Source organism: Mesocricetus auratus, unplaced genomic scaffold (genome assembly GCF_017639785.1).
Source record: "Mesocricetus auratus isolate SY011 unplaced genomic scaffold, BCM_Maur_2.0 Super-Scaffold_100676, whole genome shotgun sequence".
Classification (NCBI taxonomy): Eukaryota; Metazoa; Chordata; class Mammalia; order Rodentia; family Cricetidae; genus Mesocricetus; species Mesocricetus auratus.
In genome coordinates, this window is record NW_024429266.1 from 95,931,775 (window position 1) to 95,946,006 (window position 14,232).

General features: G+C 37.9%; 1 protein-coding gene across 1 annotated transcript in view; it reads right to left on the minus strand.

Moving 5' to 3' along the window:
* Positions 1-2,396: 2,396 nt before the first annotated feature.
* LOC101838884 (zinc finger protein 883-like) overlaps positions 2,397-14,232 on the minus strand; it is a 109,916-nt gene continuing 98,080 nt past the window's right edge. The window contains exons 3-4 of the mRNA XM_040737545.1: positions 9,252-9,347; positions 2,397-4,752 (exon numbers count right to left, since the gene is read on the minus strand). Of these exons, the coding sequence (XP_040593479.1) occupies positions 2,966-4,752; positions 9,252-9,347 (1,883 nt within the window). The 3' untranslated portion in view covers positions 2,397-2,965. The remainder of the gene's footprint in view (positions 4,753-9,251; positions 9,348-14,232) is intronic.

The following is a 14,232-nucleotide window of genomic DNA, read 5'->3' on the forward strand; positions in this document are numbered from 1 at the left end:
GAGAAGGAACTGGGACTGACATGTAAAACAAGTTTCTTTCTAATTTAAATTAAAAAGGAAAACATGAATCCAGGTACTATATTGAATACACATGGAGAGAAGAAATATCCTTGTATAGGTCCTTATTCTAATGGAAAGGCTTGAGTTTCTTTCCATTTTGTTTGATGTGGACCTTTGGCTTGTGCTAAAATGCTACATTTATTTTATGATATGCTCCATGTATCCCTGGTCTCTTGAGAACATTTGTATCAGGAAAGGTGATGGACTTTTATGGCCAAAGGAATTTTTGCATATAATGTGATGATTTCAAGAGATATAATTTGTGTTCCATTTTCTATATTAAGTGGATTACATTTCTTGATTTGGGTATTTGAAACATCAATTTTTCTTTTCTTATTTTAAATTTAAATAGCTTGCTTCACATGTCAATCCCAGTTCCTTCTCCCTCTCCTCCTCTTACTCCCCCTACAATCCCCCAAGCCTCCCATCCTATCTCCACTTCCTTTCATATAGGGGATATCTAGAGTCTGTCATTTCACTCAGGGAAGGGATCAGGGACTCCCCTAAGTGTCCAGTCTAAGAGAGAATCTTTCTTTCTGTTATGGATACAAGAAGTCCGTTTGTATGCCAGGGATAAATACTGATCCACTGCCCAGGGCCCCATAGGTTGCCCAGGCATCCTCACGGAATCTAGATATCCCATATATGGAAGGAAATGGTGATAGGGTGGGAGGCTGGAGGGGTTGGTGGGGGGATGTGGGAGGAGGGAAAGGAGAGGGAACTGGAATTGACATGTAAAACAAGCTATATAAAATTAAAATAACAATAGTGATGAAAGTTTTAAATCCTTCAATTTCATAAGAATATAAGTGTTTTCTGAACTTACATGTATAAACTCAGCCTATGTCCATTCACTGAAAAGAACAGAAATGGTCATCAAAATATCAGGAACTGGAGTTGTAGGGCGTTATGGATTTAATGTGATAGTTAGGAGCTGGATCCAGTTCCTCTGAAAACTAGCTAGTACTCTCTAACACTAAACTACAACTTCAGCTCCTGGTGAAGCAAAAAATAAGCTAACAATAATACTTCATGAAAACACACACTAAAATGGTAAGCTTATAAATGACCATTTGCAAAAATGAAGAAAAAATTTAATATTTGAGTAGGTAAACATGGCGAAATATAATCATGACTTCTACAATTACTCAATAATTTATATAGTAGACATTTTTCAACAAGTGAGTAAATTTTAAATATCTCGCATAACCAGAATTTCTTTTTGTTCTTTCTTTAATGAGATATTTTCATTTTACTTTGATAGTATAACAGTACCAGTATAGGGGGCTCTGCTTACACTAGGGCATCATATTAAAAACCACATGAGAGAAGAAGGAAAATAGACTAGCACAGCTCATTAGCTTGTGTTGATTCAAACTTTTATAGTCTGATGCTCAGTGGCTTATTTAAAATTATTTAAGTACAGTAAAATATGGAAAGGCAGTTCATGGTGCAATGAATTCTTCTGTGCACAAAGAGGCATAATAACATGAGAACTTCTCAAAGTACATGTCACAGCTTCTGTGATGATGGGTTGTACAGATAGGATACAAGTACTTACTTAATGGACTAGGGAAGAATCTGGTGTGGTATTGATCATACAGATGGCATAGTCATTTCCTCAGCTATTATCAACCTCCAGTACTGATTATGGAAGCTTGGGAGAGACCGCAACCATTCAGGAAGGGCAAAGGTCACCTAGACTTTTATTGGATTCTACAAGTGGTAGCCTGGTATGGACTAGATAGAGAAATAATGCAAGAATCACATAGGCTACAAGATACCTCCAGTCCCAGAATTCTAAGAAGAAGAGAGACCATATATATTTTTGCTTGAAAAGAAAACCATACCTGTTGGAAATTTATGGGTCTACTAGAGCTATCAGTGAAAGCAAGAACCTTTGTAATCCATTCATATTACAATATTTCATTCTTCACTTTGCTCTCTAAAATGTATGGCCTCTTTTCCTTCTTACAGTTGTTTCATGAATATGTGTACATGTGTATACGTAAATATTCCTAAATGAAACTTCAACAATCCATACAATTTAATATGCATATAAATTTTAAGACTTTCCATTTGATGCTGGACAATAAATTGCTATGTGTTTCCCTGATTAAGACTGTCTCTCTCACTCACTGTTTACAGTTCTTTGTATATGGTGGTGGCACGCACATTGGATTCACAATATACCTCTAACTGAATTAAACCAGGATTGCTGAAACATGTGTCTAGATTATTTCTACTGGCATTATCGGTCATTGGTTTGCGGACACTAATGATGATCTTCAAGCAACAAAGAGACACTCCCCATTAAAAAGTATGAAAATTGACTGAATATTTTACTATTTTTATTACGAAGAAAGAGAGGGAATACATTTGAAGTTAAAAAAAGAGGCAATATATATGTACAATCTCAAATACTATCAAAGAGTTAATGTATATATTAAATATTGTATAAGCATCATATTACATTAACAGTTGCAACATATTACACTAAATTAAAATCTGGAATACTTATGAGTTTGCACAGTTCTTTAAAATAAGGTCCAGATGTCAGGTCAGAAAAATCTGGTGCTTAACTCATTTCTAATGAGAATAAACATCTCTGCAATTTTCCAATAAACATTTTATGACTACAAAGACACTATCTGGATAGAATGATTCTAATTTTGTAAAAAATGTAGACCTTACTAAAGAGGACTGCAGAGTACTGAATGATCTGTGAAAACTTACTGAAGATTTTCAAAATGGGTAAGACACTTGTTTGTGTATGACAACTCATACAGTGATTTAAGGAGATATTCTAATAATATTAACAAAACTAGTCCATTATATGGAATTTCTGATGATTGTGTCTAATACTTGACCATCTGGTAAATGATTTCTGACATTCTTGGTATTTCTAAGATTTGTCATGAGTATGGATTCTGTGATGAGTATGAAGACTTGAGTGATGGGCAAAGGACTTTCCACACTCTTCACATCTGTAAGGTTTTTCACCAGTATGAATTCTGTGATGAGCTTGAAGATATGAGTGACGGGTAAATGACTTGCCACATTCTGCACATCTGTAAGGTTTCTCACCAGTATGGATTCTGTGGTGAACTTGAAGATTTGAATGCTGGGTAAAGCACTTGCCACATTCTTCACATCTGTAAGGTTTGTCACCAGTATGAATTCTGTGATGAGCTTGAAGATATGAGTGACGGGTAAATGACTTGCCACATTCTGCACATATGTAAGGTTTCTCACCAGTATGGATTCTTTGGTGAACTTGAAGATTTGAAGAACGGGTAAAGCACTTGCCACATTCTTCACATCTGTAAGGTTTGTCACCAGTATGGATCCTGTGGTGACTTTGAAGAGTTGAGAGGTCTGTAAAAGATTTGCCACATTCTTCACATCTGTAAGGTTTGTCACTAGTATGGATTCTGTGGTGACGATGAAGATGTGAGCGTTGTGTAAAACATTTGCCACATTCTTTACAACTGTAAGGTTTATCACCAGTATGAATTATTTGATGAGCTTGAAGATGTGAGTGACGGGTAAATGACTTGCCACATTCTTTACAACTGTAAGGTTTCTCACCAGTATGAATTCTTTGGTGAACTTGAAGTTTTGAATGCTGGGTAAAGCATTTGCCACATTCTTCACAACTGTAAGGTTTGTCATTAGTGTGGATCCTGTGGTGAATTTGAAGAGTTGAAAGGTGTCTAAAAGATTTGCCACATTCTTCACATCTGTAAGGTTTGTCACCAGTATGGATTCTGTGGTGACGATGAAGACTTGAGAGGTGTGTAAACGATTTGCCACATTCTTTACAACTGTAAGGTTTATCACCAGTATGAATTCTGTGGTGAACATGAAGATTTGAATGACGGGTAAAGCACTTGCCACATTCTTCACAACTGTAAGGTTTGTCAATAGTTTGGAACCTGTGGTGACTTTGAAGAGTTGAGAGGTGTCTAAAAGATTTGCCACATTTATTACAACTGTAAGGTTTTTCATCAGTATATATTCTATAGTGAACAGGAAGAGATGTGGACTTTACACATTCTTCATAGCTGGAAGGTTGGTCTAGAGTATGGATCCTCTGTTGAACTTGCAGTCTTGAGATCTGCAAAAAGTAGTTGCCACATTCTTCTAATGTGTAAAGTTTGTCACCAGTATGAATGCTGGGGTGACCTTGAAGGGTTGCATGACAGGTAATGGACTTGCCGCATTCTTTCCTTTTGTTAAGTTTCTTTCCTGTCTCGATTTCCTGGTTTCTCCTGAAGTGTGAAAAGTTATGGAGACATTTTTCACATCCTACACATTTGTAGGACTTCCTTAAGATATGAGTTATTCCATGTGTAATGAAATTTGAGGAATTCCCAAAATATATTTTACAATTATCATTGTGGTTGGGGTTCACCAAAGGATGGATTTGCTGGCAGGTGCTATGAAGAGAAAACTCTATAACGGCCTTGTCACTTTTCTTCCATTTCCATGCTTTCTCTCTGCAATGGATTTTGTGATGGTTAGTGAGGAGTGCACATTCATTGAAGCACTTCCGCCATTCCTTATAGTTGAAATGTTCCACTTCAGCATTCAGTCTATTATGTCTGGTGATGTGTGTAGAACTCATGAGGCATTTTTCACATAAATTACATTCACATGGTTTCTCTCCAGCATTGAATATTAGACAGCCTAGTTGATTTAAAAGGGGAGAAATATTATTATAAGTTTGGCATATCTCGAGCCTCTTTTCCATGTTCCTTCAATGATTTTGAACAGAATCTTACATGGATAGTAGAATCCATTACATTCTTGTCTAAATCTGTAGGAAATGTTTCCAGGAATAGACTTTCTGAACCAAACATTTGCGCATCCATCAAAAGTTCAATCATGGTGATAGATTTTTATGAAGTTTCTCTTGTGTCTGGTCAGGCAGGTGCCTAAAAATGTTTTTGTTATAATCAAAAGTCTCTTTATAGTTATTATTGAAATAACTCTCAGGATAAACTGAATTAGTTGGTTTTAAGTCCTGTATAGGCACACACCCTGGCTCTACAGGATCTCTTGTCCTTGGAACTGCAGCTCGGCCCCACTAAGGGCCCCTTGAAGACTGAGCAACCAAGAGTCAACTGAGAGAGCCGACCTACTCCTACCACCATTCAGCAAAGAGGGTAGAGCAGAGGTGGGCTCCAGGCCCCCACACTGGTGCCAAATTCCTTCTTCTTGTACTCTCTGGGATCTCCTGGACTAGGGACTGCATCAACCTCCACTCAACCCCAGAGGACCCAGCAACAAAGAGCCTACTGAGAGAGCCAGTCTACTCCCAACCCCACCCAGAGAAGAGGGCAAAAGTCAGAGTGGAGAAAGCAGAGCTCTCCACTACTAGGAGAGAGAGTGCCTCAGACACATATGCACCCACTGTAACATCCTTCAGTGAATTGAACCTGCTTGAGCCGACCAGAAGAGAACCTTGGACCCATACCCACCAGAAAAAAAAGAGACCCCACCAGTACCCACTGAAAGAAGGGATGGGAAAATGACAATACAAGAACAAATTCAATTACTGAAAAAAAAACAATATGATAACACAAGACTCTAGGGACTCTACACCAGCAAGATCAGAACATCACAACACAGATGAAACAGACGAGAACAATATTAAAAATCAAAACTTCATGAAGATGATAGATACCCTAAAACAAAGATGAGAAAATCCTTTAAAGAAATAGAATAAAAGACGAACCAGAGTTGGTTCTTTGAGAAAATCAACAAGATAGACTAACTATTGTCCAATCTTACCAAATGGCAGAGTGTGAACTTGCAAATTAACAAATTCAGAAACAAAAAGGGGACATAACAATGGACTCTGAGGAAATTCAGAGAATCATCAGGTCATAATTTGAAAACCTGTACTCCACAAAATTTGAAAATTTAAAGGAAATGGACAATTTTTTAATATCTACCACTTGCCAAAATTAAAGCAATAACAAAGAAGCAATTAAAATGGAGCTATAACTCCTAAGGAAAAAGAAGCAGTCATCAAAATTCTCCCAACAAAAAATACCACAGGTCCAGATGGCCTCAGCGCAGAATTCTACCACGTATTCAATGAACAGCTTACACCAATTCTTCTCAAAGTATTCCATGCAATAGAAGCAGAAGAGTCTTTACCAAACTCTTTCAATGAGGCTGCAATAGCCTTGATAGTCAAGAGACACAAAGGCAAAACAAAGAAAAATAATTTCAGACCACTATCCCTCATGAACTTTGATGCAAAAATACTCAATAAAATACTGTCAAACAAGAAGGAAGAACTCATCAAAACAATCATTTACCATGATCAAGTAGGTTTCATCCCAGGGATGCAGGGATGGTTTGACATACAAAAATCCATCAATGTAATCCACCATATAATCGAACTGAGAAACAAAAATCACATGATCATCTCACTATATACAGAAAAAAGCCTTTGATAAAGTCCAACACACCTTCATGATAAAGGTCTTGGAGAGATCCAAGATAACAGAAACATACTTAAACATAATAAAAGCTATCTATATACAGCAAACCAACAGCCACCACCAAACTTAATGGAAAGAAAGTCAATGTGAATCTGCTAAAATCAGGAACAAGACAAGACTTTCCAATCTCTCCATACCTCTTCAATATTCTACTTGCATTTCTAGCTAGAACAATAAGACAACAAAAAGAGATCTAGGAGATACAAATTGGAAAGGAAGACGTCAAACTTTCACTACTTGCATCTGGAATGATAGTTTACTTAAGTGATCAAAAAACACTACCAGGCAACTCCTACAGGTGATAAATACCTTCACATAAGGCACAAGTGCACAAAAACAACCCTATTCAATAAAGCAACATGTACAGTCTTCACCATCCCTGACTTCAAGCTGTATTACAGAGATATAGTCCTGAAAACAGCTTGGTATTGGCACAAAAAGAGACAGAATGACGAATGGAATCAAACTGAAAACACTGATACTAACCCATAAGTGTTTTACATGTCATCTTCTAAAAAAGGCTAAAAATATACAATGGAAAAAAGAAACAATCTTCAACAAATGGTGCTGGCATGACTGGTTATTGGCATGTAGAAGATTCATGTCTATCGCCATGCATAAAACTTGAGTCCAAATGGATAAAATACCTCAACATAAATTGAGCCACACTAAACCTCTTAGAAAAGAAAGTGTGAGGTATCCTTGAATGAATTGATACAGGAGACTGCTTCCTGACCATAACACCAGTAGAACAGACACTGAGGTCAATAAGTAATATATGGGACCTCTTGAAACTGAGAAGCTTCTGCAAGGCAAAGGACACAGTCAACAAGCAAAAACTCAGCCCAAAGAATGGGAAAAGATATTTACTAACCACATATTTGACACAGGGCTGATCTCCTCGACAAGCAGTTCTCCAAAGTACCAAAGGATCCAATTAAACAGTGGGGTACAGAACTAAATAGAGAATCCCAATAGTGGATTACAAATTGGCTGAGAGTCACTTGAGAAAGTGCTCAATATCCCTAGCCATCAGGGAAATGCAAATCAAAACAAATCTGAGATACCATCTTGCTCCTGTCAGAATGGCAAATATCAAAATCACCAATGACAGTTTATGCTGGAGAGGATGTGGAGAAAGGACAACACGCTTTCACTGCTGGTGGGAGTGCCGACTTGTACAGCCATTTTAGAAATCTCTATGGAGATTCCTCAGGAAAAAGGGAATCAGCCTACCACAAGACCCAGGAAATTCTCTCTTAGGCAAATATCAAAAAGATGCAGAGTCATATAACACAGATGTCTTTTCAACTATGTTCATAGCAGCATTATTTGTAATAGCCAGAACCTGTAAGCAAACTTCATGCCCCAAAACTGAAGAGTGGAAAGAGAAAATGCGGTGCATTTACACAATGGAGTACTCCTCAGAAGGCAAAAACAAAGGAATATTGAAATTTGCAGACGAATGGATGGCACAAGAAGAAACCATCCTGAGTGAGGTAACCCTGTCACAAAAAAAAATATGGTATGTACTCTATCATATATGGATTTTACATGGATCTGGAGAGTGCCAGCCTACAGACCCATTGCCAGAGAGAGTGGGAAACATAACATTCACCCAATGACTTATAGAAACAGAGGCAGACAGCCACAGCTAAACACTGAGCTGAACTCAAGGAATCCAGAGACAGAGAGGAAGGACTGATGATCAAAGGGGTTAAGAATGGGTTTGTTTAACCCACAGAAACAGCTGACCTGAATAAGTGGAACGCTTGAACCCCAGACTGATGGCTGAGAATCCTGCATGGAACTGATCAAGGCCAACTGAATGTGGGTTGTCAGTCAAAAGGCATAGGCAATCTATGCGGCCTTCAGTAGTAGATCAATATTTATCCCTGGCATACAAATGGATTTTGGGTGCCTGTCCCACAATGAGACATGTACTCTCACCCTGAATTGTTGGGGGAGGTACTAGGCCCTGCCCTGGATGAAATCATAGACTATAGATACCCCTATGGAGGTCCTTACACTTCTCAGGGAAAAGCAGTGGGGATTGGGGGAGGGGAGGGGAGGATTGTTGATGAGAGGACTTGGGAAGAGGGGAGGGAGAGGGAGACGGACCTGGGATTGACATATGAATCAAACTTTTTTCTAATTTGATTTTTAAAAAATAAAATTAAAAAAATTATTTAAAAAAAGAAAAGATAAACCAAAATTTACAAGAAACAATTCAAACAGTGCAAGGTTTGAAAGCATGTAATACATGAAAGAAAGCATAAAAAACATGAAATGATAAAGAGAAATTGTCTATCACACACAGTCAAAATATTACTTGAATGGGAGTTTTCATTTCAAGTTAATTAAATTAAGGGCTTGGCCGGACATGGGTGGTGTACACTTTAAACCCAGCACTCAAACAGCAGAACAAGGTGGATCTCTTTGAGTTTGAGGACAGCCTGGTCTAAAGACTGAGTTCCAGGAGAGCCTCCAAAACAATACAGAAAAATCTGGTCTCGAAAATAACAACAAAAAAAAGTTAAATTAAGGGCTCAATAACATTCCAGGATATGGCAATGAATCATCTCTCAATCTCTTCATAACATATTTTAAGGACTAAATTTCACCTTCACTTTCATCTCTTTCATATGACAATTATTTATTCTGACTTACATTGTTCTTTGTCTTCTGTTTCTCTTGTGTTTACATCCCAGGGCTCTTTGCTTTGTTCAAGAGAGTTGATCAGCTCTGGTTTTGATACTGTAATACCTATGTATTAAAAGAGACATATGACCATTTCTGGACACAATAATGAAAGCATATTGGTTTCTAAGGAATAGTTTTCTAATCATTGACTATGCTGCTTAAATGAGGAGTTTATGTTTCCAAATTTTTAATTACCGTCTCCTGATATTTTAAAATATCCATAAATGTATTTTTATAATTGTAAATCTTGAGTTCCTTTTCAAATTACTGCTGAATATCAATTCATATATATTGTGAGACATTAAGATACAATTCAATATATAATGGGAAAGAGACAATACAAAAATACAATCAGCAACAAAAAAACAAATATGACACCACCAGATTCTAGAGAATTCCACAACAGCAGAACTCCAACATTCCAATGCAAATGATGCATAAGAGAATGACCTTAAACCACATGATGAAAATGGTAGAGGCCCTAAAAGAGGATATAGGAAAATGCCTCAAAGAAATGGATGAAAAAACAAACGAAAAATGCCAGAAATGGAAGAAAAACTCAAACAAAAGGGGCAGGAAATGGAAGAAGAAACAAAGCAAAAGAATGTGAGAAATGAAAGAAAAAAAAACAGACCAAAAAACGCAAGAAATAGCAGAAAAACAAACCAAAAAGGCAGGAAATAGAAGAAAGAACAAACCAAAAACATAAAATGCAACAAAAGGTTGAATAGACAAACTGAAAATTGCAAGAAACAATGCAAACAGTGCAAGGGTTGAAAACTGAACTAGAGACAATAAAAAAACAATCAGAAGAAAGGCTGGACATAGAAAAGCTGGGCAAATGGTCAGGTACTACCAATTCAAGCATTACCAACAGAATAAAAGAGATGGAAAAGAGAACCTCAAGTGGTGAAGATACATTAGGAGAAATGGTTTCATCAACCAATGAAAATCTTAAGTCAAACAAATCCTTAACACAAAACATCCAGGAAATATGGGACACCATGAACAGACCAAACCAAAGAATAGTAGGTATAGAAGAAGGAGAAGAAAGCCACCTCAAAGGGACAGAAAACATATTCAACAAAATCATAGATGAAAACTTTCCCAACCTTAAGAAAGACATGCTAATGAAGGTACAATAAGCTAACAAAACAACAAATAGAGTGGATCACAAAAAAGTCCCTTCGCCTCATAATAATCAAGAACCCAAATATACAGAATAAAGAAAGAATATTAAGAGTAGCTAAGGAAAAATGCCAAGCAACATCTAAAGGCAAACCTATCAGAATTACCGGGATTTCTCCATGGAAACCCTGAAAGCTAGAAGGTCCTGGATAGATATTCTAGTAACACTAAGAGAACATGTATGCAGGCAAGACTATACCTGGCAAAGCTCTCAATCACTATAGATGGAGAAAACTAGATATTCCATGACAAAACTAGATTCAAACAATATGTATCCGCTAACCCACCCTACAGAAAGCTTTGGAAGTAAAACTCCTACCCAAGGAAATTAACTACAACCAGAAAAACATAGGCATTAGAGATTCCTTCTCTACTAACAGTCAAAAGAACAAAGGTGTGAAATTCCACACATAATTCCACCACAAATAACCATTCCAAATCAAAGAAGAATGAGCAATCACTGGTCATTAATATCCCTCAACATTAATGGCCTTAATTAACCCATAAAAAGACATAGGCTAGCAGAATGGAAACTAAGACAGAACACATCCTTCTGCTTCATACAAGAAACACAGCTCACCCTCAAAGACAGACATTACCCGAGAGTTAAAGGTTGGGAAAATATTTTCCAATCAAATGGACCCAAGAAACAAGCAGGGGTAGCAATCCTAATATCTAACAAACTTGACTTTAAAATAAAATCAATCAAAAGAGATGAAGGAGGTCATTATATACTCATCACAGGCGAAATCCACCAAAATGAAGTGTCTACCTTGAACATCAATGCCCCAAGTACAAAGGCAGCCACATTCGTAAAAGAAACATTACTAAAACTAAAATCACATAGAAAGCCCCACACACTTTTAGTGGGAGATTTCAACACACCACTCTCACCACTGGACAGGGATACTTGACAAAAACTCAAAAAAGAAGCAAAGGGTCTAATAGAAGTAATGACCCAACTGGGATTAACAGATATCTAGAGAACATTTCATCCACATAAAAAAGAATATACCTTCTTCTCACCACCACATGGAACCTTCTCAAAAGTCAACCACATATTCGCAACATATCAAACCTCCACAGCTTCAAAAAACTTGGAATAACTCCACGCATCTTATCAGACCAGGTGTGTTACAATTAGAATTCAACAACAACAATAAAATTGCAGAAAACCTACAAACTCATGAATATTGAATAATGCACAACTGCATCATACCTGGGTCAAAGAAGAAATAAAAAAGAAATTAAAGACTTCCTAGAATTTAATGACATACCCAAACCTATGGGACACTTTGAAAGCAGTGCTACGGGGGAAGTTCATAGCGCTAAGTGCCCGCATGAAGAAACTGGAGAATAGTTGCACTAGAGAATTAAAAGAACAGCTGAAAGCTCTAGAACACAAAGAAACTCCTCCAGGAGGAGTAGATGCCAGGAAATAATCAAATTGTGGGCTGAATCAATAAAGCAGAAACTAGGAAAACAACACAAAGAATCAATGCAACGAAGAGTTTATTCTTTGAGAAATTCAAAAAGATAGACAAACCTTAGTCCAAACTTACCGAACAGCAGAGTGTGAATATGCAAATTAACAAAATTAGAAATGAAAAGGGGGACATAACAATGGACTCTCAGGAAATTCAGAGAATAATCAGGTCATACTTTGAAAACCTGTACTCCACAAAATTGAAAATTTAAAGGAAGTTGATGACTTCCTGGATAGCTGTCACTTGCCAAAATCAAATGAAGAATAGATAAACAATTTAAATACCTATAACTCCTGTGGAAATAGAAGCAGTCATCAAAAGTCTCACAACCAAAAAAAGCCCAGGTCGAGATGTTCTCAGTGCAAAATTCTAGCAGAAATTCAAAGAACAGCTTATACCAATTCTTCTCAAATAATTCCACACAATAGAAGCAGAAGGGTCTTTGCCAAACTCTTTCTACAAGGCTTCAATAACCTTGACCCCAAGCCACACTAAGACACAACTAAGAAAGAGAACTTCAGACTAATATCCCTCATAAACATTCATTCAAAAATACTCAACAAAATACTGTCAAATCAGATCCAAGAACACATCAAAACAATTGCTAACCATGATCAAGCACGTTTCAGCCCAGGGATGGAGGGATGGTTCAACTTATGAAAATCCTTCAAAGTAATCCACCATATAAACAAGCTGAAAAACAAAAATCACACATGCATATCACTAGATACTGAAAAGCCTTTGAGAAAATCAACACACCTTCATGATAAAGGTCTTGGAGAAATCTGGGATAACAAGAACATACTTAAACATAATAAAAGCTATATACAGTAAACGAACAGCGAATATCAAACTAAATGGACAGAAACTCTAGGCAATTCATCTAATTGGGAACAAGACAAGGCTGTCCACTCTCTCCATACCTTTTCAACATTGTACTTGAAGTTGTAGCCAGAGCCATACGACAACAAAAGGGGATCAAAGGGATACAAATTGGGAAGGAAGAGGTCAAACTTTCACTATTTCCAGATGATATGATAGTTTACATAAATAACCCAAAGAACTCTACTAGGGAACACTTACAGCTGACTGCCACCTTCAGCAAAGTGGCAGGCTACAACATCAACTCAGGAAAATCAGTAGCCCTACTATATACAGATGATAAAAAGGCTGAAAAAGAAATCAGAGAAGCATCACCCATTACAATTGCCACAAACAACATAAAATAGTGTGGGGTAACACTAACCAAACAAGAAAAAGATCTGTATCACAAGAACTATGACTCTTTTTTTTGTCTTTTTTTATTTTAATTTTAAATAGCTTGTTTTACATGGCAATCCCAGTTCCCTCTCCCTCCCCTCCTCCCGCACTCCCCTTCCACCCTCCCTCCCACCCTATTGCCAAATCCTTCCACATAGGGGATGTCTAGAGTCTATCATTTTACTCTTGGTAGGGTCAAGGCACTCCCCTAAGAGTCCAGGCTGAGAGAGCATCTCTCTTTGTGCTATAGGCACATGAAGACAGATTGTATACCAGGGATAGACACTGATCCACAGCTCAGAGCCCCATAGGTTGTCCAGGCCTTCTCACTGACACTCACATTTGGGGGGTCCAGGTCAGTCCCATTCTGGCCTCCCCACTGTCGGTCTGGGGTCCAAGAGCACTCCGCTGTTCCGATCAGCTGTCTCTGCTGGTTTTGCCAGCCCATTCTTTGCCAATTTGCTCATCATTCCTCTCTCTGTCATTGGGTTCCTTGGGTTCAGTTCAGTGCTTAGTTGTGTGTTTGCCTCTGCTTCCATCAGTCCCAAGATGAAGGCTCCCGGATAGTTATAGACATCAAGTTCATTATCAGGAATGGGCATTCGAGGTGGTCCTTCCACTATTGCTTAGCTTGCCAATTGATGTTATACCTTTAGATCACTCGAGGTCACTCTGGTGCCTGATCTGTCTTCGATCCTATGATTCCCTCTTCCCCCTATTCTACCCCCATCCCCTCAACTTCCTGTTCCCCCATGACCAACTCCCTTCCTCTTTACCCCCTCTATTCTTCCCAGGTCCCACTACCCCCTCGCCCTGTTCCCCTTCCATTCAGAGGATCTTGTCTCCATCCTATTCTCTTGGGTACTATGCATATATGCATATCTTTTAGGTTCTTTCCTGTTTCCCAGACTCTCTATCTGTGGAAGTGCAGACTGGCACTATCCTGATCCATATCTAAAATCCATATATGAGTGAGTACATACCATGTTTGTCTTTTTGCGACTGGGTTACCT